Source organism: Zootoca vivipara, chromosome 1 (genome assembly GCF_963506605.1).
Source record: "Zootoca vivipara chromosome 1, rZooViv1.1, whole genome shotgun sequence".
Classification (NCBI taxonomy): Eukaryota; Metazoa; Chordata; class Lepidosauria; order Squamata; family Lacertidae; genus Zootoca; species Zootoca vivipara.
In genome coordinates, this window is record NC_083276.1 from 81,145,213 (window position 1) to 81,169,164 (window position 23,952).

A 23,952-nucleotide genomic window follows, 5' to 3' on the forward strand; every position below is an offset into this window, starting at 1 on the left:
AGAGTCGGACATGACTAAACAACTAAACAACAACAAAAGCCCTACACAATCTTAAACATTCACTTGGATAAGCCATATTGGTTTCAATAAACCTTACTTCCAAGTAAGAATGTTTATGATTGTGACTTGCGGCTATGTGTGTGAGGGGTGCCCTTTTATTCTGGAATAACAGCCTGTGCCTATGCAAATGTTCTCACCCTTGCTTGTTCAATGGCACTTAATTCTAAAATAACGTGCTTAGTTGTAAAGCATTTATTGCTGGGCTGGAGAGCTTGTTGCCCTTCAAATGTTCCTGAACTACAACTCCCATATAAGTTGGGGCTGATCGGAGCTGGAGTCCAACAACATCTGGATAATTAAATTTAGATTGTTGCATGTGTCAACCATTTGCCTATAATGATACAGTAATAATATCTACTGCTTTCATGCAGTTTTGTACTTATTCCATGTTCACATTTACTTCTGTTCAGCATTTGTTTATGAAGTGATTGTTCATCAGAAACTACTCCGTTCTTACAGATGTTTCTCTAGCCATAAGCCTGTAGGCCTGGCTCTTTATCAGGCATAGGCAACCTTTGCTCTCCAGATGTTTTGGAACTACAACTCCCATGATCCCTGACCGCTGGCGCTAGGGATCATGGGAGTTGTAGTTCCAAAACATCTGGAGAGCAAAGGTTGCCTATGCCTGCTCTTTATCTAGCTTCCCTTCCCTTCTGTATCTGCCGAGAACAGGCAGAGGCGGAGCTAGCTGCTCCATCACCTGGAGCGGCGTACATGCTGTGCCCATGGGGGCGGGGCTAGCATCTCAGGGGCAGGGCTAGATGCCTGTGGGGCGGGGCTAGTGTCCAGGGGGTGTGCTGCCACTGGCAAGCGTTCCTGGGGGGCACCGCCCGCGGCGATGTCAACCCCCCCCGATGACACCTGGGGCAGGCCATACCCACCGCACCCCCTTTCTCTGCCAGTGGGAACAGGGAGGAGCTGCCACTTCTAAATAATAATAATAATAATAATAATAATAATAATAATAATAATAATAATATATTCATACCCAGCCCATCTGGTTGGGTCTCTCCAGCCCCTCCCAACAGAATATTAAAACATGATAGAGGAGGGTGAAAGGTTGTTTTCTGCTGCTCCAGAGAAGCGGACACGGAGCAATGGATTCAAACTACAAGAAAGAAGATTCCACCTAAACATTAGGAAGAACTTCCTGATAGTAAGAGCTGTTCGGCAGTGGAATTTGCTGCCAAGAAGTGTGGTGGAGTCTCCTTCTTTGGAGGTCTTTAAGCAGAGGCTTGACAGATATATGTCAAGAATGCTTTGATAGTGTTTCCTGCTTGGCAGGGGGTTGGACTGGATGGCCCTTGTGGTCTCTTCCAACTCTATGATTCTATGATAAAACATCAAACATTAAAAATTTCCCTAAACAGGGAAGTTTCTACCTGTTTCTACCTCTACCTATGAAACACATTATTAAGAACTGTCATTCTGTCAATCTGTACTTTCCTGCAGGGCAGGGACACACATCTACGTACGTTACTTAGCATTGCTCAATCTCTTTCTTGTTATGGGGAAGCAACATGATAAGGGAGGAGTCCCTTGTACCTACCTCTTTGTCACTGCTTGGTTCCTGGTTGTAGTGCTCACATCCCCAGAGCAACTAAGAGGCATATACTGTACTGCATCTGAGTAATGATGATGGGACCTCTGCTGGGATTGGTGTTTCTGCTTCTCATCCAAGGACAATGCTGCCTGGACTGTAGTAAGTAGGAAAAGCCTGTCAACTGAATTTCACTCCCTTTAGGTCATAATGATACAGTGCTTACAAATCTCATTTATTTTAAGTGATTTATTTTTTAAAAAATGTCCCAGAATGGCAGAAATTTGCAGCTTCCCTATAACGCTTCACATCAGCTTAAGTATTTCATTGGTCTCCCTCTTGTCTCTTCTTTTAGCCCTTCTCTTTGTCTCTGCTTTGCACTGCTTCATCTCTCAAGGCAGGTTGCTGGCTTTTGTACTGGTCTTTTGATTGGCAAATACCAGGGAATATAATAGATAAAAGAAGCTGTGTTGGCCCCTAAGAAAAATCCAGAATCCATATTAGCCAATCAAGATGTCACAAAATAGTGTGCAAGCTTTTGAGCTCTCCAGAACCCTGCACCATTTCTAAGGTCTTCCTCCCTTGCTGCCCCATCTTGTCATTCTGCTATCGGGATGGGGAACCTGCTTATGTTAGACTTCAACTCCTATCATCCCTGCCCATTGACCATGCTGGATGGGGCTGATGGGAGCTGAAGTCCAACAACATCTAGAAAGCCACAGGCTCCCAATCCCTACCCTACTGCAGATCACATGGCCTCAGGGTGAGGTTGTAATTGTATGATACTTCTTCAGGTAACGCACGGGTTGGCACAGCAGCAATATAAAATGGATGAGTTTTATTTTTGTATTTGTTTGTTTTAAATATTTATACACAGTCCTTTTATCCAATTACTTCAGGGCAGTTTATAATAACAGCTTGTTAAACTCCATAGCACAATCATTCCTCTGTGCCTCTTATTCTTGGAAATATATACAGTGGTACCTCGGGTTTTGAACGTCTCAATTGACGAACATTTAGGTTTTTGAACACTGTAAACCCAGAAGTAAATGCTTCGGTATTCGAACGCACCTCAGAAATTGAACATGCCAAGCGGCTTCCACTCAGTGCAAGATCCTGAGGCCTAGCTGTGGGCTATTGAGTTTTTGGTTTTTGAACGTTTCAGAACTCAAACAGTCTTCTGGAAAGGATTACATTCGAAAACCGATGTGACACTGTATATAGACAGCATCACTTGTGCTTAATAATAATAATAATAATAATTATTATTATTTATGGGCAGAGAGGGCTCCGTTTTGTTTTGTTTTTTGTTTAAATTCCTGTTATTTTTTACCTATGTTATTTTAAACTGTATTAAGGCTGTATTCTTAGTTTTAGATTTTTATTTATGTGGAAATTGTTTTCCATTCGGATGTGTATTATTTGATGTGGTTTATGTATTGTTTGTGACTTTTATAATTGTGCTATTGCTGTATTGATTTAGTATTCGATTGCGAGCCTCCTAGAGTGGCTGGGGAGACTCAGCCAGATGGGCGGGGTACAAATAAATAATAATAATAATAATAATAATAATAATAATAATAATAATAATTTATTATTTATACCCCGCCCATCTGGCTGGGTTTTCCCAGCCACTCTGGGTGGCTTCCAACACAATAAAACACAGTAATCTATTAAACATTAAAAGCCTCCCTGAACAGGGCTGCCTTCAGATGTATTCTAAAAGTCTGGTAGTTGCTTTCCTCTATGATATCTGTTGGGAGGGCGTTCCACAGGGCAGGCGCCACCACCGAGAAGGCCCTCTGCCTAGTTCCCTGCAACTTGGCTTCTCGCAATGAGGGAACTGCCAGAAGGCCCTTGGTGCTGGACCTCAGTGTCCGGGCAGAATGATGGAGGTGGAGACGCTCCTTCAGGTATACTGGACCGAGGCCATTTAGGGCTTTTTCACATTAGCATCTTGCTGTTGGGTGAATAATGCAAATGGTCCAGCGAAAGGGAAGCTCCTAAAATAAGAGCAGCACAAAAAACCAAAACAAAAAACAGTTTAAAGAGGGACGAGGAGGAAGATTTCTTTGTTTTGAAAGTACTGCATGCCCCAGAGGTGCACTCCTATGGACATAATTGTGTAGCTCTTCATTAGTAGTATGCAGACAGTCAGTGGCATGTGTGTTTTAGAAGTTATCCCTTGGAAAGATGGCATTAGTTCTGAGGTTTCAAAGAAAGCCATTCCTACAGAGGCAAGGATGGTGGTTTTGAATCATCAGCTTCTGATTAGGGTTGGATATCTCTTCACTAGAGTCCAATGCAGACCTCCCCCTCAGACTAGGTAAAATGAGGTGACAATTGCTGTGTATGCACACATATCTTGGGGGAGAGAGCTCTGCCTTGGTGAGGTTTTTCCTCTTGCTGCTTCCAGAGTTGCCAACTTTTTTGGGGGAAACCTGATTTCTACTCCAGTAATTTTTACAGCAACGTAATCTGCAGACTTTAGCAAGGTGATGATAATGACGACCTCTTTTCCATTCTTAGTTTTACATGTGGACTTGTGCAAACAAAGCTGCTGTTTAATGAGTAAAAGGAGGCCAGACTGGATTTTTCAAATCAGCTGGCAATCCTAGCTGCTACTATTTACAAGGAAGTAAAACGCAACAAAATAGCTATTACTGTAAAGGTCATCACACAGCTTCTCTTGGCTTAGAGAGCATACTGTATCTTCCTGCTTGCTTTATTATTGTTATTCACCCCAGCTCTCCACATGATGGAAAATTCCAGGAGTGCAGTGCAGGGGTGCCAACACGAATACAATATTGTGGGGGGACAGGTAAGCACCACCCTGCATATTTGATCACATGACACAGTGCATGCACACTATTTGAATCAGAATGTCCATCAACTTGGTGGAAGCCCAGCCACCTCAAATATTTTATTGTGGGGTCTGAAGCCCCCAAGGCTCCTATGGTACCCAGGTTTGGTTCCCTTTGGAAGAAGGCCTCTGAAGGCTTTTTGTTATTTTGTACTATTTGTGTATTTTCTAAAAAAAATACCCAGATTGACCATAGGCCATTGAGGTTCAGCATCCAATAGACAACACCACAAATACTGTTAGCTTATAGAGTCCAGTTTCAGCCTACAAGGCACATTGTTGTTTGTTGTTTAGTCGTTTAGTCGTGTCCGACTCTTCGTGACCCCATGGATCATAGCACGCCAGGCACTCCTGTCTTGCACTGCCTCCCGCAGTTTGGTCAAACTCATGTTCGTAGCTTCGAGAACACTACAAGGCACATAGAGATATTAAAAACGAAGAGACTTAAGGAAATGTGTCTAAGAATTAGTTCTGCATTGCTGGACTATTGATACTCCTTTGTCAGGGTCAAGTATTGTGTCAGGGCAAAACAAACTATCCAGACACAACCCAGACTGTCATTATTTTCTGGAGGTATCCAAGCACATACCAGAATTTTAAACATGAAAAGGCGTGTATTGCACGCCTGTAATAATATTAAAAGGTCATGATTGCATTCAAAGGAGACATACAAAAGAAAAAAAAGGGCACTGTATGAAGCAAAATAATTACAATTAATTTATTAACACTGAGGCAGAATCAGAGGTGAGTAAGGCAAGGATTAATGTCAATTTGCATTCCGCATTGGACCAATGGACATACAGGTTTTGAAGATCTGCTCTTTCAAAGTGGCTTACAACTCAATTAAAATAAACATAAATTACAGATGAGGGTTAGGGGTGAGTATGTAATGAGACTTTAGCTATATCATGATTCATCACTAACTTATCCATAGCTGCCAAGTTATCCCTTTTTTACAGGGATTTTCCCTTATGCTGAATAGGCTTCCTCGCGAGAAAAGGAAAAACTTGGCAGCTATGACTTATCCCATTGATTTAAAGGGAAATGAATTTCAGCTCAACAGCCAGGGAAGCAGGGCCCAGAGTGAATTGTGGGTTGTCTTGCCAGCATCATCCCAAAGTATAGAGCTACTGAAGGACTATACCAGGCATCCCCAAACTGCGGCCCTCCAGATGTTTTAGCCTACAGCTCCCATGATCCCTAGCTAACAGGACCAGTGGTTGGGGAAGATGGGAATTGTAGTCCAAAACATCTGGAGGGCCGAAGTTTGGGGATGCCTGGACTATACTATGGTCCATCCCTCCCATTTTCTCCTCAAGATAAGTATTGGGAGAGTGGGGGAAAGGCTCCTCGTGTGATTATTCCCCCCCCCTTAGCTGTGAGTGTGGAATGGCTCCTCCTGGTGACTGATCTACTGAATAAGATGATGCATTCAGTCACAGACCTATCACAAATCCACCACATGTGGATGTAATCTCATTACATGTTGATGGATCTTCACGGGGACTTTATTTAACTGCTAAATGATTCAGAAATGTACGGAACTGAACTTAAGACTAGAAAAAGGAGAAATGAAGACACTGAAATGGACAGATTTGTACATTTCCAGTAACCACAGCCATTGTTTCAACATTCTGTGCAATCCTTGATGTTCCCAGTTAAAGACTGCCAATAACTAGGCACAGGAAATGCCCCTGCCTGTTACTCAGAAGAGCTGGTGCTGTTTACTAGAGTAAGCAGTCCAGAGCATTCCATACTAAGTGTTTAGTGTGGAATTGCCACACTTGGATCACACACCTTTTAGGGAGCATACACACCAGTCATTCATTTATTCATTCAGCCACCCAGCCTTCTTTCAGACTGCAAATGATCCATCTTAAAACACACACACACAAAAAACCCTTAAGTGAACAGTAGCACCATCTCTACAGGTGAGCTTGCAGAACTACTCTGTTGCCTTTTTAAAGGTACCTGTTTCCACAGCCCTCTCCCAATTCTCCAACTAAGCATACGTTTGCCATTTCTTTTCTGGTCACTGTTGAGAGCTCCTAATATTTTATTCATCCCTGACTCACTCCACCTATCCCTGCCCTGCAACTGCACTCCACAATTGGGGCCCTGCTGCAAGTACTGCATGCCCCAGAGGTGCACTTAGCTTGTACTAGAAAGTGGGCTTTTAGTGCTGCAGCTCCAGTCCTCTGGAATAAATTACCAGCCAAACTTGGGCAGGTGCCTTGTGTCATGATGATTAGGTGTCTACTGAAGGCTTTTTTCTTCTTCTTAACAAGGCTTTCACTGAAGGGTGACCCAGGCATTTATGGAATACAGTATTAATTGTGTATCTGCAGAAATGTATTTATTGGTTTTTAAAATAATCTGTGGATATGGTTCCTCTTGATTTTAGAGCTTGTGTTTTTATGTTTTATTCTACTTTTGTCCACTTGGATCATTTCATGGTGTGAAGCAGTTTATAAATTTGTTTTAAAGAATAACAAGTCAACAATAAATCATGGAATTTGGCCCGGGAGACAATTTTGCAGGGCAGTTTATCTTTCCTAACAAACAGAAGGCTGTCTGAGAAAGTTCTATGGGAGAGATGCCAGCGGGCTTAAATTCAGCCACTTCCCAGATGTCACGCCCAATGCTGAATGCAGGCAGCACCACCTGGTCTCAGTAAGGAGTGGGTCACACTTTACAAACAAACGGCCATTTTCCCATGAATGGTGATTAACCTTCAGTTTCACTGGTATCACCTTGTGGAAGTCACAGAGATAAACAAATATTGTGTAAATCGAGAGTTATAGTCAGGTTGAATTTGCATTTCTCTGCTGTCATTATCTTATATCCTGGTCTCAGTAAGGAGTGGGTCACACTTTACAAACAAACATTTTCCCATGAATGGTGATTAACCTTCACTTTCACTGGTACAGTATCACCTTGTGGAAGTCACAAAGATAAACAAATAATACCAGAGATGAGGGGGCAATTGAAAAGCAAAAGGTTGGGAGGGAGGGAACCGGAGCTGCACTCACAGGTTATATAAAGGAAGCTCAAACAGGCTTTCGACCTGCGCCAACGTCTGGTGTTCTTGGAAAGAAAGACACACTCGCTCCAGTCCAAAATGTCCCTCTCGGCTGTTGTCCTTTTGTGCATGTTCTGCACAGTGACCAGTGAGGCTTGCGGTGAGTATTAAAAAGCTTAGGGTGCTTCCAGAGGGAAGTACTGTCAATGGGTCGTAACTGAAGAAGTGTGCATGCACACGAAAGCTCATACCAATGACAAACTTAGTTGGTCTCTAAGGTGCCACTGGAAGGATTCTTTTTATTTTGTTTCGACTACGGCAGACCAGCACGGCTACCTACTTGTAAATGGGTCGTTGAGGTTTCACAAGCAGGTTGTTGGAGACAAGGTCTTCAGAAACCAAATGGATTTCCTCCTGGGAAGGGTAAATCTGGACTAAATGGTGTGTGTGTGACATGGGTGGGCTAGCATTTTATGATAACAATGTCGCAAGGATGCTGCAGAAAACTTTGCATCAATGAGGAGCACCTGTCCCACAATTGATACCTGTCTGTAAGCACCCTTAGTTACCACATGTGCATAGGATTAAAAAGGTGCTTCCACAATACTTATAGTGCTGGTAGAAGTCTGGCAGATGTCATTCCTGCATTCTTTTAGATGTACCTCAAAAACAGTAGTGTTCAGTCTGCTCAGGAACATGATTTATTTTCATTAGCCAGTTCATTAGCACGCTCCTGATGTTTTTACTGAAGCTATTATAGTAGTATTGTGCTTTTATGTTGCACACCACCCAGTTATATTTTCCATCAGATTGCAATTTATAAATGTTCAAATAACATTTGAAAAAATAAAATGCATGTTGTCATAAGTTGAATTGCTGTCCTACTGAAAAGTTAGGTAAGTGCTCTGGGGGCAGTTGTTGCTTCTTGGTGAACGTCTGCTTTTCTCGGTTCCAGCTGTCCCCAGTGCTCAGCAGTGGCTGGTTACAGGCCTCCAGACTCAGCTAGAAAATGACGTGAAGCAGCAGAGTTCACCCAGTCCAAGCGTTGTGATGGCTTTGAACCTGGCTGGGGGCCGAGATTCCAGAGCAACAAAGCGGTTGATCCAGGATATCAAGGGCATAAAAGGTAGGATGTTGAGAATGAGAGGTGTCAGCTTCCCCTAGTTGTCCAACTGGAGCACTAGAGGTTTGTGAACCAAGCCATGCTTGTTTGGAGACATGATATCTGTCTTTCCCCATCTCTTTCTGCAGAGATGACCTCTGGCAAAGTGGCGCTTTATGTCCTATCTCTCCAATCATCCTGTGTGGATCCGAAGGATGTCCCCGCAGCAGGGGGAAATATCAACGTGGTCTCTGCCTTGGAAGAGAAAACCGATAAAGAGATCAAACATTACTGTAAGAAGACAAATGGGTGCTTGTTATGTACTGAGCTGAATCCTAGAACAATAGGATTCAGAATCAGCGGGAGCTACCCAATCCAACTCCAGGTGGAAGTGAATCCGCAACCTGATTGGCCTGCTGGAGCAGCCAATCAGGCGGCTGGCAGAAGTGAATCTGCTACCTGATTGGCCTGTAGGAGCAGCCAATCAGGCTGCAGGCAGAAGTCAATCCACAATATAATTGGCCCACAGGTGTAGCCCTGAAGTAGCCAATCACGCAAGGCCCATTGTGTAAATAATGTATATAAGCAGATGGTTTTGGGAAAAGAGCCATTCGTCTTCTCTTCTCCTCCTTGATGACTATGAGCTGAATAAAGAGCATGAAATTCACTCTCGACTCCGAGTATATTTCAGTGCTGAACTCCTCCCATCCTTAGGCTGTGTCCTCTCCCAGCTCTTGCATGGATGGTGGCTCTCAGCTGACTGAGTTTGAGATGCCCGAATCCTTCAGGAAGGTCTTCCCGATATGCTACCGATAATATGCCCTTGGATGTGCTCCCAAAACACTGGCTACTTACAACTACCTAGTGCAGTGGCTCCCAATGGGTGGTCCGCAGATGCCGGGGGGGGGGTCTGTGTAACTCACCCAGGGGTCCATGGCACTATTCACAGAACAACAACTACAATAGTGGTGTCAACATTTTCAAAAGTGGCTTGGCTTTTGGAAAACGGGGGCCACAGTACTTAGCTAATTGGGAACCACCTACCTTGTGCGACTGAAGCTAGCACCCATCTTTGCCATCTGAGGATGACCACATCCCTAGTCATTATAAGAACCCAAGAGTGTTGGGCTGAGCGTGGGAGCCTGCTGTGGTCAGGAAGCAGCTGCAATGGATAACACACAGCTACGGTATGTTCATTGCAGATGACACTGGGGCCCCCAAGACTACCTACTATCAACTGGCTCTAGATATCCTGGCCTTGTGTGTGGAAAAGAGTCCGGATGCCAAAAATGCCGCCGCCATCCTCATTAAGGCAGTAAAAGACTGCCAGACCAAGGGCTGCTTCGGCGTAGGTAAGATTACCACACTTGACTTGTACTTCTTCTTTTTTAAAAGTAATTTTCAGTTTTATGTTTATTCTGCCCTTTCTCCAAGACGTTTAGTCAGGACAGTGTACACACTTATCCTTGCAATAAGTAAGCCACAGTGGGGTGAGATGGTGACTTGCCCAAGGTCACACACGGGGAGTTTCATGGCTTAGGGGGTTTGAGAGTCGGGGACTCCTAGTGCAAAATCCAAAACTCAAAATCCATCCTGCCATGCGGTGCAATTTGACCTGCTTCCTCCCAGCACCTGCTTTTCAGCAGCCTTCATGCCCAATAGCTGCAGGGCTGACCTCCTTCACCTTGCCTAGTGTCCCTTCAGTGGGTCATCCTTTGCTGAGCAGGACATCAGAAAGAGAGATTTGGCCTGGTGCTCTCTATAGTCACAGTTGTTGTTGTTGTTTAGTCGTTTAGTCGTGTCCGACTCTTCGTGACCCCATGGACCAGAGCCAGAGCACGCCAGGCACTCCTGTCTTCCACTGCCTCCCGCAGTTTGGCCAAATTCATGTTCATAGCTTCGAGAACATAGTCGCAGTAGGCAGGGCTATTTGTCTAGAAAAAAGAGGTGACGGAACTCGCTGTGAACCCCTACTTCGTTCTCTTAGAATGGCAATGGCGGCCACCTGAGAGGTGCCGGGACTGAGTTCCGGCTGAAAAAAAGCTTTGTCAGTAAGCACTGATGATGTGTGATTTGCAGATACTGCCTCCATGGTGGCTTTGGCACTGACTTGTGTGCATGACGGAATGAGCAAGGAGAGCAAGATGGAGGGAGCCATTACTGAGACGCTACGTGTGATCACAGCCCAAATCCTTGGCTCGCAACAGGAGAGTGGCATCATTGGAAACATCTATAGCACTGGGCTGGCAATGCAGGTATGTATCTTGCCATGCATCAGAAGATGAAGCAAGGAGCATGTTCGTCACCGTTCGGGGTGTGTGTGTGTCCCATTGCCTTCTCTCCAGTGCAAGCTTCTCCTACTTGCTTTCCAGGCACTCAGTGTTACCACTGAGTTCTACCCTGCTGGGGCATGGAAATGCAGCAAGACCATTGACGAAGTGCTGAGGAAGATGTATGAGGGAGCCTTTACTAATCCTGAGGCGGGTTCTCAAATCCTGCCTTCTCTAGTGGGCAAAACATACTTGGATGTGGCGACTCTGAATTGCTTCTCAGGTAAGGCTGCACCCCACTGAGGCAATGCGAGAGCAGCATACAAGTTCCTAAAGGTCTGGAGCTGCAGCTTCAGACTTTTGGCATATAGGAAAGGCAAGGCCTAAATCAATCTGTTTTCCGACATAACCTTTTCATGCTGCTATGAAAAAAGCCAAGTAGGGTTGTCAGCTTTCCCCCCTGACAGATCTCCAGCATCTCTAACAGCTGCATGGCAAATCTGGTTTCCCTACCATCACTAAATTTCCTTGATAGAAACACCTGAACTGTATCTGTCGAGCAATGAATAAAGGCATGGGAACCCTGTCTGGGGAAAACAGTGACAAGTAATATCCCAACGAATATTTCTTCCATATGAATGCTTTCATGAAGAATCCACAAGTTGTTGTTTCTTTAAAAAAATGTATTGGGATTTGTCAGCTATATGGTTATTCTAGAATGAGGTAGAAAAACTGTGGCTCTTCTGTTTTTGCTGGGACTCCAACCTCCATCAGCTCCAGCCAGCATGGCTAATGGTCAGGGATTATGGGAGGGCTGTAGATTATCCACCCATGTTCTAGAACAGGCATAGACAAACTCGGCCCTCCAGATGTTTTGGGACTACAACTCCCATGATCCCTAGCTAGCAGGACCAGTGGTCAGGGATGATGGGAATTGTAGTCCCAAAAGATCTGGAGGGCCGAGTTTGCCTATGCCTGTTCTAGAAGAACCCATTAATCTGACACTAGGGGCCTGCTGGCTCCTATTGATGGGGTCCTTCCATGTGGGTGAAAAGACAACTGCAGCTTACATAACATGTGGGGAGGAGTGTGTTACACACTCATCTATTGCCACAGAGTTCCAGCACATGCAACCAAATTGTACCTCTGGCTATGGATATAGCACTATTTATGATTCAGGGCAAACACAAGGGAGCTTGAAGTGGGAACTGGCAAGGGCATCCTAGCATGTGTTGGCTCCACTATAGAGTTTCCCCACATTCAGCGCGAAGGTTGGCAGAGGGATTCAAAACACATTTGGGTGAGCACGTTTAGAAGCCTCTACAGCATTGGGCACCTTGAGCATGCAAGGTTCCCAAACACATGGCCGTTTCCAAGTATGTATAAATGAGGTCCAGCTCTGAGGGCCTTCTGGTTGTTCCCTCACTGCGAGAAGTGAAGTTACAGGGAACCAGGCAGAGGGCCTTCTTGGTAGTGGTGTCTGCCCTGGTGGAATGCCCTCCCATCATTGTCCTCTAAAAGTCAAATTGTTTATTTCCTTGACATCTGAAGGCAGCCCTGTTCAGGGAGTTTTTTAAAAATATTTGATGTTTTACTGTATTTTGTTTTTAATGTTCTGTTGGGAGCTGCCCAGAGTGGCTGGGGCAACCCAGTCAGATGGGCTGCATATACAGTAAATAATAAAATTACTATTACTACTACACAATAGGTATGTTTGATATGCAAATGTTGGAAGTGGCATTGGGGATAGTCCTTTCATGTACGCCCCTCCTGCACCTGTTCACTTGAATGCATGTGCAGAGCTTATGACAAGAAAGGGCATTAATAGCGCAGTGGTAAAAGCTTCAGCTCATTTTCCCAACAAGGTTTAGATCATGTCATGGGCTCCCCACTAGCTCTGTGACTACAAGACTGGCTTTAGATATTAAGGGCATCATGAGATATCTGCTTTCTCCTGTCTTTTTGCACAGATCCTAACATTACAGTGCACTACACTGTAATCAATCTGCTAATAGGACCCTATTTCAACTACTCCATAACAGTGAAGGTGCCCAAGGGCTCCGTACTGCTTGCTGCCTTGGAAGCTGCTCAAAGTGTTAATCCCACTATATTCAGGTAAATAAGGGAGGCCTGGCAGGGGTGTGTGAGAGTGTGTGTCAACTGTAGCATTTCATGGGGGCGGTGAAACCCAGGATGCAAAATTGTGAAAATTTATTCTTTAAAAATAAGCTAATACCGTGGTACCTCTGGTTGCAAACGGGATCCGTTCCAGAGGCTCGTTCGCAACATGAAAAAGCCGCATCCTGAAGTGCCGCAACTGCGCGCGCACACGGCGCAATTCGGTGCTTCTGCACATGCGCAAAGCACAATTTAGTGCTTCTGCGCATGTGTGCAGGTTACGGACGCACCAAACCCGGAAGTAACCTGTTCCAGGACTTCTGGGTTTGGCTCATCCGTATCCCAAAAAGACACATCCTGAAGCGGACGTAACATGAGGGTATGACTGTACCATGTTTTGAGGGAAACTGAGTATCATTTTTAAACACTAGAATTTGGTGAATTGTTTCCAACATTTCTGAAACTTTCGGGACACTTCCCTTTTTTCTTCCCTTTAAAATTTATTTTGTTAATTTATTCCCCCTTAAATGATAGATTTCCCCTTTCAACTTACAGCTTTCAAACAGAATCGACCTCCTGGGGGCCCATGGTTATTTCTATCCATGGTGTCAATGGCAGCACCGATGACAAGACCTACTGGCAGTTCCTGAGTGGTGAAAAACCCCTTGACCAAGGTGGAGTGTCTGATGAAGAAATCTTTTGAGTCAAAAGAAATGGCCGTTTGCAGTCACAAGGGAGCATGTTCTCCATATAACTTCCACAGTTAATGGCAGTATTTCCTCTATTGTGTTTGAATTGTTAGTAGGACAGAGAGCAAAAACAGCAGCAGGGCTATGCCTGTGTTGGTTTTATATGCAATTAAAGTGGCAAGGAGCAAGGGGGGCCATTAATATTCGAATCTTAAAGGTAAAGGGTCACAGATGACTCTGGGGTTGCGGTGCTCATCTCGCTTTACTGGCCGAGGGAGCCGGTGTACAGCTTCCAGGTCATGTGGCCAGCATGACTAAGCCGCTTCTGGCGAAACCAGAGCAGCACACGGAAACGCTGTTTACCTTCCCTCTGGAGCGGCACCTATTTATCTACTTGCACTTTCTGGCATGCTTTCAAACTGCTAGGTGGGCAGGAGCTGGGACCGAGCAACGGGAGCTCACCTTGTCGCGGGGATTCGAACCGCCGACCTTCTGATCGGCAAGCCCTAGGCTCTGTGGTTTAACTCACAGCGCCATTATTATTAAATTATTAATCTTACCTATTAATAAATGGTGAGACACAAAACAAGATCAAGGGAGTTGCCTTGGCAGTGGCTGGAGTCCATGGATACAGGCTAAAGGAGGAGGTTAGGCAGACAGATGCTTCAGTGAGGTTACCAGCTCAAATGTGTGCGTTGCTCAGGAGCTGGATTTGAATGACACCCGAGACAACTTTTATTATTATTTATTTCATTTATAAATTGCTTCCCATCAGACGCTGTGAAGTGATTTACAAGACCATAACATGTTACGTGTGATGTAAAAACAGACAAAACAGATAACAGATATAAAAATAATTACTAGAAAGTTTAATATAACAACAGTACATACAAATAACAATGCAATTCACATCTGGAACAGATACCAACTGGTATAAAGAGATTAGAAGACTTGATTAAAGAGGACATCTTTAGCAAGGAACCTGCCTGGTACCCAATGGGAGTCAGATATGAATACGTACTAAGCTGAGGCTTGAGGTACAGTAGCAAGGCAAAAAGGATATGACATAGAGAAGGCTGTGAAGCAGAATTGGGATACTAAACTTATTTACGTAGTTCACCTTTCATGTGCTCTCCTTGCAGTGGTAGGCTCTCTGTTTTTCATCTTCAGCTGATGGTACACATCCAGCATAAAACAAGCATGTGCAAGCTACAATGCTGAAGGCAGTATTCAACAAATGTATCTGATGGGAAACTGACTCCTACACCTGCAGATTCCTGCATTTCAGGGGGTTGGGCTAGATGAGCCTTGGGGTCCCTTCCAATTCTATGATTTTATGAAAAAGCTATATATCCAAGCTGTAGAGCACTACTCACTTTTCAACATCACCGCTTTGTGTCTCCAGGTGTTGGCAGCTACAAGCCCACGGACAACGAACATATTGTGGCCAAATTCAGTACATACTGAGCAACCAACTGCCAACAGGAAGAACTACTTCAAATAAATATTTACCAAAGTACAGTTCCTGCTCCAGGTTAAAGAGATGTGTCAGCTTATTTGAAGATGCAACATTCAGCCATGCTGAATGCTACTTAAGAACAAATGCGCTATCTTGCAGTTCTGACAAGTTATAAATAAAGCAGTTGGATTCCTGTATATCATACTGTGCATATTTCAGATTGTTCTACACCTTGGTCTCAATTTCAGTTAAGCACTGATTTCATTTATATTCACAAAGTAAGAATGGTCTTTGCCAGACAAAAATAGGAGTAAATATGATTTCTATCTTTAGCTTCCTTCTATACTGGATCACTTCTGGTGAGATAGTATGCAGATACTGTATGGACAAACTACTCTACCTGCCATTTTTTTAACCAATAGATAGGCACCAAAATCAATGAAGAAATGCTGGAATGGAATGCTTCTATTAAGAGTATGAAATGCTTTTCTATTCAAAATACAAAAAAGTTGAATAATAACAAAGATACAACCTACAAGAGAAATACATCGTAACTCTGAAGCAGCAGTAATATGAAAACTAATGAGCTAACCACCACCAAGGTAAGCTCTCAAACTGTCAAATTTTAATGATTTGGCAGAAGAGTATCTGGAATCCCACAAGGCACATTTCCCTAGACAGGGAGCTCCAGAGTTGGCTCATTGTCTGAGAAGGGCCTGCTCCAAGTTAACTGCCAAACTCATGTCGGAAGGGAGGTTTTCTTTGTTCCAGTGGGAAAGAGAACGGATATTGGGGAATAAAAATATATAAAAAGCCATAAAGTGGCTATTATTACATGCAAGGGTTACAATACGCAAGACTTAAATTAACAACACCTAAATTCCACCAGTGCTCTAATTAGCATTTTACTACATAATCACAGCTGTACTGTCCTGACTATACAGGGCATTTTCATGTGTGAGGATAACAGCTACCATTCTAGAAAACAGGTTTCTGAGGTCTTAGATGCATATTACTAAAGATCAACTTGGTGCATGGGTGTAGCTGCCCCCCCCCCCACAATCAATAAAAATACATAAAAATACATAAAGCGAGGTTCTGCCCCCCCCCCACAAAAGGCTTGGCTTGCCCCCCCAAAAATCCTGGCTACGCCCATGACTTGGTGCCCTGAATCTAGGAAAACCCAAAAATGATTTCAAGAAAAAGAAGGAAAAATGTTTGCAGAGGATAAGGGTCCCCCCCCTACTTAAAACGAAGCTGCTCCCAGTTACCTTTAATGTGCCACCAGGTTCTTTGCTGTGATGGAGGCTGCAAGCTAAGCTGTACCACCCAGGGCTGGATTTAGGTTTGATGAGGCCCTAAGCTACTCAAGGTAATGGGGCCCTTTATATGTCCAGCTGTCCTTTGTCAACAACAAATTGTCGCTGTTTTTTGTGTTGAATATACAGTATGCTATATGGTATCTAAAGACATTTGCACATAACAAATAGGAGCCTACACAACACAAAACACTGTTGCTGTATGTAGGTTTTATTTTATTTGTTTTTTATCTTATATTTTGGAAATGTACATCCAGTTATTTTTCCCTTTAATTTTTTTTTGGGGGGGCCCAAGAAAGTGGGGCCCTAAGCTATAGCTTGTTCAGCTTATACATAAATCCGGCACTGGTATTCACTGGTAATACCCCTCTTGCTCACTGACTGTTGTGCTGGAAACCAAGCTACCTTGTCCGCATGCCCCGTAAACTCTCCCTTGCTTTTTCTACCCACTGGGCAGCCGGGGACCAACCTCGTCCCAGGGAAGAGCCAGAACCGGCCCCCCGGGATCAGTTATTCGCCGGAACTAAACCGTGTCGCCGCTCGTTTCCGTACGTCCCCTTCTCACTAACACCCTCCCCACCGGAAGTAGAGCCCTGCACTTCCGTCGCGCTTTGGGATCAGAGGCTCGAGGTCAGGCGGAGCTTCTTTGCGAGAGAGCCTCCCCGCCCACCCTTCTGGTGCTCACGGCAGCGCCGCACGATGTGGAAGCAGCTGGGGCGCCCTTTGCTCGGCCTCCGCGGGACCCTGGCAGGTGAGGAGGCCTGTTTGGGAGGAGCCGAGCTGCCGGGGCAGAGCAGCCGGGGAAACGTGCCCGGCTCTCCGGTGCCCTCGCTTCGCCGTCCCCCCCTAGGCGGCTGGCTGGGCGTCGCGGGAGCAGCAGGCTGGGCCAGGTGGGCTTCGGGCTTCATCCGGCCCCGCTCTTGGTTGTGCTCTCGCAGGAGAAGGAGCAAGGATCATCCCGGAATTTTCTGCGGTAGGAAGTCGAGGGAGAGGAGCCGCGTAGCTCCTAGTTCCCGCTATGGGGATAATAAAGCGAAGATCCTGCCTCTGGTGAAGGCAGAGCTCCTGAAGCAATCATGCAAAAGGGGAAACTTCGAGAAGGTGCAGTTTGCATCACGCAAGACTGCAAACCTACCTGTACCAAAAGATCCCGTTTTACATGATGAACACCAGCTTCGATGGCTTTAGAAGGGGTTTAGGGTGCTAGGGTTGCCATATGTTCTCCCCACCCCCAGGACACATCTTCTTTTTCGTGGGTATGTAAAATGAGAGTCCATAGTGAAAAGTAGAAGTCGGCAAATGTGTCCTTTTTTTTGCTCTATAAAATATAGCAACCCTAGTTAGACACGTTCATAGAGGATGGGGCTATCCATGGCAGCTAGTAAAAAGGACTATGCACTACCTTTGGAATTGGAGATACCATACCTCTGAATTCTAGTCACAGGGGAATAACTGCACAAGATCGCTGAATATACTGAAATAAGCCTTCAGTCAGATCCAGCAGGACTCTTCTAACCAGCAGGACACCCCTCCTTTGTGTCCATAGTGTCATCATTTCTAAGCTCTAGTAGAAAACCTGAATGGTTGTGGCATTCAGTTGAATGTGGAAAGAGAAGTCAATTATTTGTTCTCTGAGCATTCTTTGGGCTGCTGTTGTTTGTAATGTGAAATTGTACCCCTCCCCATGTGTGGACCAATTGATTAAGAATGCCGAGGTGTGGTGCATCTTCCCTGGAATCCAAAGGAAATTAGCAACCAAAGGGCTATCAAGTGTAGGGGACCTTTGGCCCCCCTGATGTTGCTGAACTACATCTACCATCATCAGTTGCTGGGGCTTTTGGGAGCTGTAGTTCAGCATCTGGACGTCCAAAGGTTCTTCACACCAGAGCTAGATGGTCCACAGCATGATGTCTTTGAAGAAACCATAAGAAATTATAACTAAGATTGCCTCTGCAGCACTTAGATCCCCCCCCCCCCGGTTTCTGGCAGCTTCTCTTCAAAGTATACATTTTTTGTGACGTTATCAGATACCATGTTTTGATGTGTTAAAGAGTGGATCTGTGTTTCTGCTTGACAATAAATTTAAGCACTGTGCCTTCTGTTTCTTCTAGATTCCAGTGGAACCAAAATTTTCACTGCTGGCTTGAAGCAGTATAAACTTCCACCAGATTACAGTGGTATGTTGAGAGCTAAGGGAGAGTGTTAATAAAAGTATGAAATGGATGTTTGATAATGAGTGTTTTATGGCAGGATGAAGTGCGGTAAGCATAATTGGTATTCACTCAGAGGTGTTCGACATTGTAAGAATAAATCAGGAATTAACGCAGGTGGTGCGGTGGTCTAAACCACAGAGCCTAGGGCTTGCTGATCAGAAGGTTGGCGGTTCAAATCCCCGCAATGGGGGGAGCTCCCGATGTTCAGTCCTAGCTCCTGCCCACCTAGCAGCTTGAAAGCACATCAAAGTGCAAGTAGATAAATAGGTACCGCTCCGGCGGGAAGGTAAAGGGCGTTTCCGTGCACTGCTCTGGTTTGCCAGAAGCGGCTTAGTCATGCTGGCCACATGATCCGGAAGCTGTCTGCGGACAAACGCCGGCTCCCTTGGCCTATAGAGCGAGATGAGTGCACAACCCGAGAGTCATTGGCGACTGGACCTAATGGTCAGGGGTACCTTTACCTGAAATCTCATGGAATGAAACACTGGGGTAGTATTGTTCCCAAAAGAATGATTCTCCTCTCTAGAGAGCTGTTCGCAGAACATGTAGCACCTGGAAAACTCTCCCATCTCCTCCCCAATACAGCAAAGACACTGTGCACACAGAAGTTGCCTTCCATGTATGTAGCCTCAGCTAGCTAGGAAATGCCAAGCATTTGAAGATCCCACTGCTGGCTTTCTCCATCCAGCTGCAGTGACTGCATAGGCACTGAAACACAGTGTTGAAATCATACAGGTTAGCTTGGCTACCTTTGGCAGTATTGTTTGAAGGAGTTGTGAGGGGGTTAAGGTTCTAGATTTAACCCCCTCCTCCTGATTAGGAAGAAGAAAAACCTTGATTGAGGTGGTTGGGGCATAGAGTGACTGTTGCTTTCTGGGACCAGAACAGATACTCAAAAAATGCCCACTTTGTTCTGGGCAACAAGTGCACTTAGTGTACATTATTTTCTTAAATATATTTTGTACTAGGCAGACAGTGATCACATGAAATGTGTCGAATATGCTTCCCTGTGTAGTAAGTGGAATCAAAAACACTTAGTAATGATACTGTGCTGGAATGCTGTAGTTAATACAAGCATGTGTGCCCGAAGAGCAGGGGACCCAACTCCCTGCTGCTGTTATTGTAGTAAAAGAGCAAATAGAGCAACTATACTTTTTGCTAAGGTTTGGCTCTTTTATGCAATAGCCCTTTCGGCTGCTCACGCCTGTCCCATTTAACAGAAGGAAATTTCATTCCATTTCAAACTGCTGCCTTATTACAGCAAATATAGCTTCAAATTAACTTCATGAACCAACATGGTGGTAATAAATCTTAACGCTGCAGTCCTATACAAATAGTTCCATTGGTATCTGGGATATTGGTGCCCAACTGAAGGCCAGTTTATGTTAGCTTAGCAAAGTGTGGGCACATACACAGACTCTTGCCTGTATTAAGTCTACAAAAATGAGGGAAGCCCTAAATAGGGAAGCAGTTCTGAAGAGCACCGCTGAGACCCATTTTTCTCTTCACTAGGACCATAAGGGCAAGGAGGAATCTGCTTTTGGCGCAGAAGAGTCCTGTTACCAGTAGCTTCTAAATCCACTACAATTTTTGGTATTGCACTAACTTGCTGGTGGCATCTACTGTCTTCCTCAGGAGGCTCTTAAAAAAAGAGACCCTATGTAAAATCAACTTAAAGGACACAGAAAGCTATTTTTTTGAGGTGGGGGAAGGTATTTGAAAAAAACACACACAAAAATAGTATCGGCTAGCCTGTTTACTGTAGCTGGGGGAGGCAAAGTGATGTTTAGAATCATAGAATTGTAGAGTTGGAAGGGACCATGAAGGTCATTAATCCAAGTCATCCGGATATACAGTGGTACTTACGAATGACTCGACTTGCAAATGTTTCGAGTTACGAACAGAGTTCCGTCCGTCTTTTTGGATGCAGTTTAGATAGGATTTTTTTGACTTACGGATTTTAAATCCCCCCCAATTGGCTTTGACTTGCAAATTTTTCGCCTTACGATGGTCCGTTTGGAACAGATTAAATTCGTAAATTGAGGTACCACTGTAGTCTGTTATCAGCTCAAATGTTAACTTTGACTTAAAATCTTCTAAATATTTGTTAACGTTACTGGCTCTAGTGTTCCTATATAGCAGGCATCCCCAAACTTCAGCCCTCCAGATATTTTGGACTACAATTCCCATCATCCCTGACCACTGGTTCTGTTAGCTAGGGATCATGGGAGTTGTAGGCCAAAACATCTGGAGGGCCACAGTTTGGGGATGCCTGCTGTATTGCTTACAATAGGTAGCTAATCAGGAAGCACAGCTATGGATGATGAGCTGAGATTCCTGGACAAAACTCTTTGGTAGTCTAGGTGGGAGACTGTTATAAGAAATATTGAACCCAGTTTTATTCTTCTAGGCATCACTATTCCTGAGAAAAACAAACTGAAATTTGTTGAAAGAGTTCCAGCTGTACCAAAGGCCAGGCGAGAGTTCAAGAATTTACGTGACATCCGTGGTCCATCTGAAGAAGCCACAGAATTCACAGAAGGACAGTATGGTATTCTGGTGAGTGTGAGCATTGATGTGGCTTCTCACTTACATAGAAAAAGAATATGAGGAGATTAAAGTCATGAAGCTTAGAAAGGGGAGATATCTGTTAACGTGATTTCAGGAGGAGTTTGTGTGCCTGACACATATTTTCCTATTTCTGAATGGTGAAAATACTTTTTCCTCCCCTTGCCTGCAGGCTCTTGGTGGTGGCTATCTCCGCTGGGGTCATTTTGAAATGATACGTCTGACCATCAATCGGCACCTGCATCCCAAGAAAATGTTTGCAGTGTGGAGAGTCCCTGCTCCTTACAAGCCCATCACACGCAAAGGTCTAGGGCAGCGCATGGGTGGTGGCAAAGGTGCAATAGACCACTATGTGTCAGCAGTGAAGACTGGCCGCCTCATTGTGGAAGTAGGTGGGTTCTGTGAATTTGCCGAGGTGGAACGCTTCCTAACAGAGGTGGCCAAGAAGTTGCCTTTCCCTGCTATAGCTGTCAGCCGGCAATCCCTGCAAGAGATGCGGGACAAGGAAGAGGAGAGGAGGCGCAACAACCAGAATCCATGGACATTTGAACGCATAGCCACAGCTAACATGCTAGGGATAAGGAAGTATTTGAGTCCCTATGACTTGAAACTGAAGGGTCGGTATTGGGGAAAGTTCTTTCTACCCGACAGAGTATAAACAGGAAGTCATGGGACGGGCAGTATTCTGCTCCAAAGCATCAATTCTTCCAGAGACTTTCCCTGTATTTTTGACTTTTTATGGACAATGTGTTATGGTTGCTTCCTCACATGTTCTATACTTGGAAATCAAGTAGATGTGGAGGGTGATGGAGCGGCTGTAAATACTTGGCTGAATAAATCTGCCATTTTCTTGTCCATTTTTGTTTTTCCCACACAGATGCAGGGCCTTTAAGGAGGACTTGTCAGTTTGCAATGCAAACTGAATTTGGAAGAGTTGTAATTGATAAAAGTATATTCAAAGCCAAGTTTGCAACTTCTAACCTTTTGTATAGCTCATTTTACAGCCGGAACATTTCAAAGTGCTTGTGAGACGAGGCATGCATAGTCCTGAGATAGCTTAATTTTTATATACGTTGGTGCTGAATTCTGCCATGTTGCCAGTGAAGCTAGATTAGCTGTGAAATAAAAAGGGCTGTATAGGGTAATCGCTTGGGCCTGTGCCTATTCTTGTAAGTCTAAATGGGGTAGTAAGATTTTAGGGGTCCAAAAAAGCTGCTTCTGTACCAGGCAAAAGCCCTCAGACTTCTTAGCTGTCAATTCTTGGGAGTCCTTGCAGTACATCTGGGTGAGGAGCCCCTCCTCTCCAGATATTGTTTGGACACCAGCCCCAGCCAGCACGGGCAGTGCTCAGGGATGATGGGAGTTGCAGGCCAGCAGCATCTGGAGAACCACCCACTCCCCTTCCCTATACAGTGGTACCTCGACATCCGAATGCCTCGACTTCCAAAGGTTTTGACTTACCAAGTCGGCAAACCCTGGAAGTCTTTTCGCCGCATGCGCAAAGCACGCTTCGCACATGCACAAAATGGACGCTTCGACAACCGAAGGTTTCAACTTACGAAGAGCGCTGCAGAATGGATCGCCTTTGTAAGTCGAGGTACCACTGTACTAGAAAAATAGGTTGGTTATGTAGTTTTAGTTCATTTAGTCTTTCACACATAACAGCAGATCAAACAAAACTCTTTATTCCAGAGGATTTCTGAACATCCATGTCTTTTGAGCAGCAAGAGAGTAGCTTTCATAAGTCACAGTTATGAGGAAATGAATAAGCCTTTTCCCTTCCAAGTCCAGAGCATCCAGTGGCCCCTCTTGCGCACGGGACTTCTAATTTTTATAATTCAAAGGGTGGGTCGTCAGGCAGTTGCATATATCTCCCTTCTTCCTAGTGACTGGTTTATCATTTAAAGGGGAACAAACAACCTGAGGAGTTGCCCCAGCTGGAGAAGGAGCTACACCGTTGGCCAGGATTAAAGGAATTAAAAGTGTTCCAGCTACATGCCCCCTACAAGAGAGGTGACGGAAGGGAGGAAACAACATATAGTTGAGTAAATACAGCTTAAGTTGTTTAAATAAATGACCACCTTCCTTCAAGTACGTGAGAAATTGTGGGATAGTTCTATATACAAGTATACATGTTAATACAACCAGTGTCAAATCGGACAGAACACAATGATTTACAAGGGGTGTGTGGCTCCCCTATGGGCATTTGCAGATTGCGCCTCAAGAATTCCCATTGATACAGCAGAATAAACGGACTGGCACTAGGACCACAAGGATGGCAGGAGTCTGCGTAAGCAACATTATTCAGCAGGCGAGGAAACAATCTGCTTCAGTCCATGCCATCATCCAGATGTTCAGCCACACACCTTTTGAGGCTGCTGTAAGAAGTTGTATCCCTTTCAACAAAGCATAAGCAGAAAAAGCAAACAAAACATAAATCACAGGTCTGAAAACCCACAGGCACCTGCTTGCCTACTGTCGATTGTCATAAAGGGAGGAAAACCTGTGGATTTTCTTCCATAAATAACATGAGCCGTTAGGGGTTTTCCCCTGGTGTGTTTTCAATGGTATATAAATCACCTTGAGATGCATGTAAGAGGAGATTCATAAATGAATAAAATAACAAAAGTACTTGGTTTCACTGGAGAAATCTAGGCAGGAGCAGCAAGTGTAAGGGGGAGTAAAGTTCCAATTAGAGCTGGTTAAGTATCAAGAGCAACCAAGAAGCT

The 23,952-nt window shown here is 44.6% G+C and overlaps 2 protein-coding genes across 3 annotated transcripts; both read left to right on the forward strand.

Moving 5' to 3' along the window:
- Positions 1-1,646: 1,646 nt before the first annotated feature.
- CBLIF (cobalamin binding intrinsic factor) lies at positions 1,647-15,320 on the forward strand. Of its 2 annotated transcripts, none has more exons than XM_060277242.1 (9): positions 1,647-1,762; positions 8,441-8,611; positions 8,737-8,880; positions 9,790-9,939; positions 10,667-10,842; positions 10,960-11,140; positions 12,828-12,972; positions 13,531-13,649; positions 15,070-15,320. In XM_060277242.1, the coding sequence occupies exons 1-9, from the start codon at positions 1,693-1,695 to the stop codon at positions 15,129-15,131; spliced, it is 1,218 nt and encodes a 405-aa protein (XP_060133225.1). In that variant the 5' UTR covers positions 1,647-1,692; the 3' UTR covers positions 15,132-15,320. The 2 variants fall into 2 exon arrangements, with proteins under 2 accessions (XP_060133225.1, XP_034980199.2); XM_035124308.2 differs by lacking the exon at positions 1,647-1,762 and adding an exon at positions 7,493-7,645.
- A 1,721-nt stretch (positions 15,321-17,041) lies between these two features.
- MRPL16 (mitochondrial ribosomal protein L16) lies at positions 17,042-22,078 on the forward strand. Its single transcript, XM_035124320.2, has 4 exons — positions 17,042-17,193; positions 18,554-18,619; positions 21,066-21,214; positions 21,396-22,078. The coding sequence occupies exons 1-4, from the start codon at positions 17,142-17,144 to the stop codon at positions 21,879-21,881; spliced, it is 753 nt and encodes a 250-aa protein (XP_034980211.1). The 5' UTR covers positions 17,042-17,141; the 3' UTR covers positions 21,882-22,078.
- Positions 22,079-23,952: the final 1,874 nt, after the last annotated feature.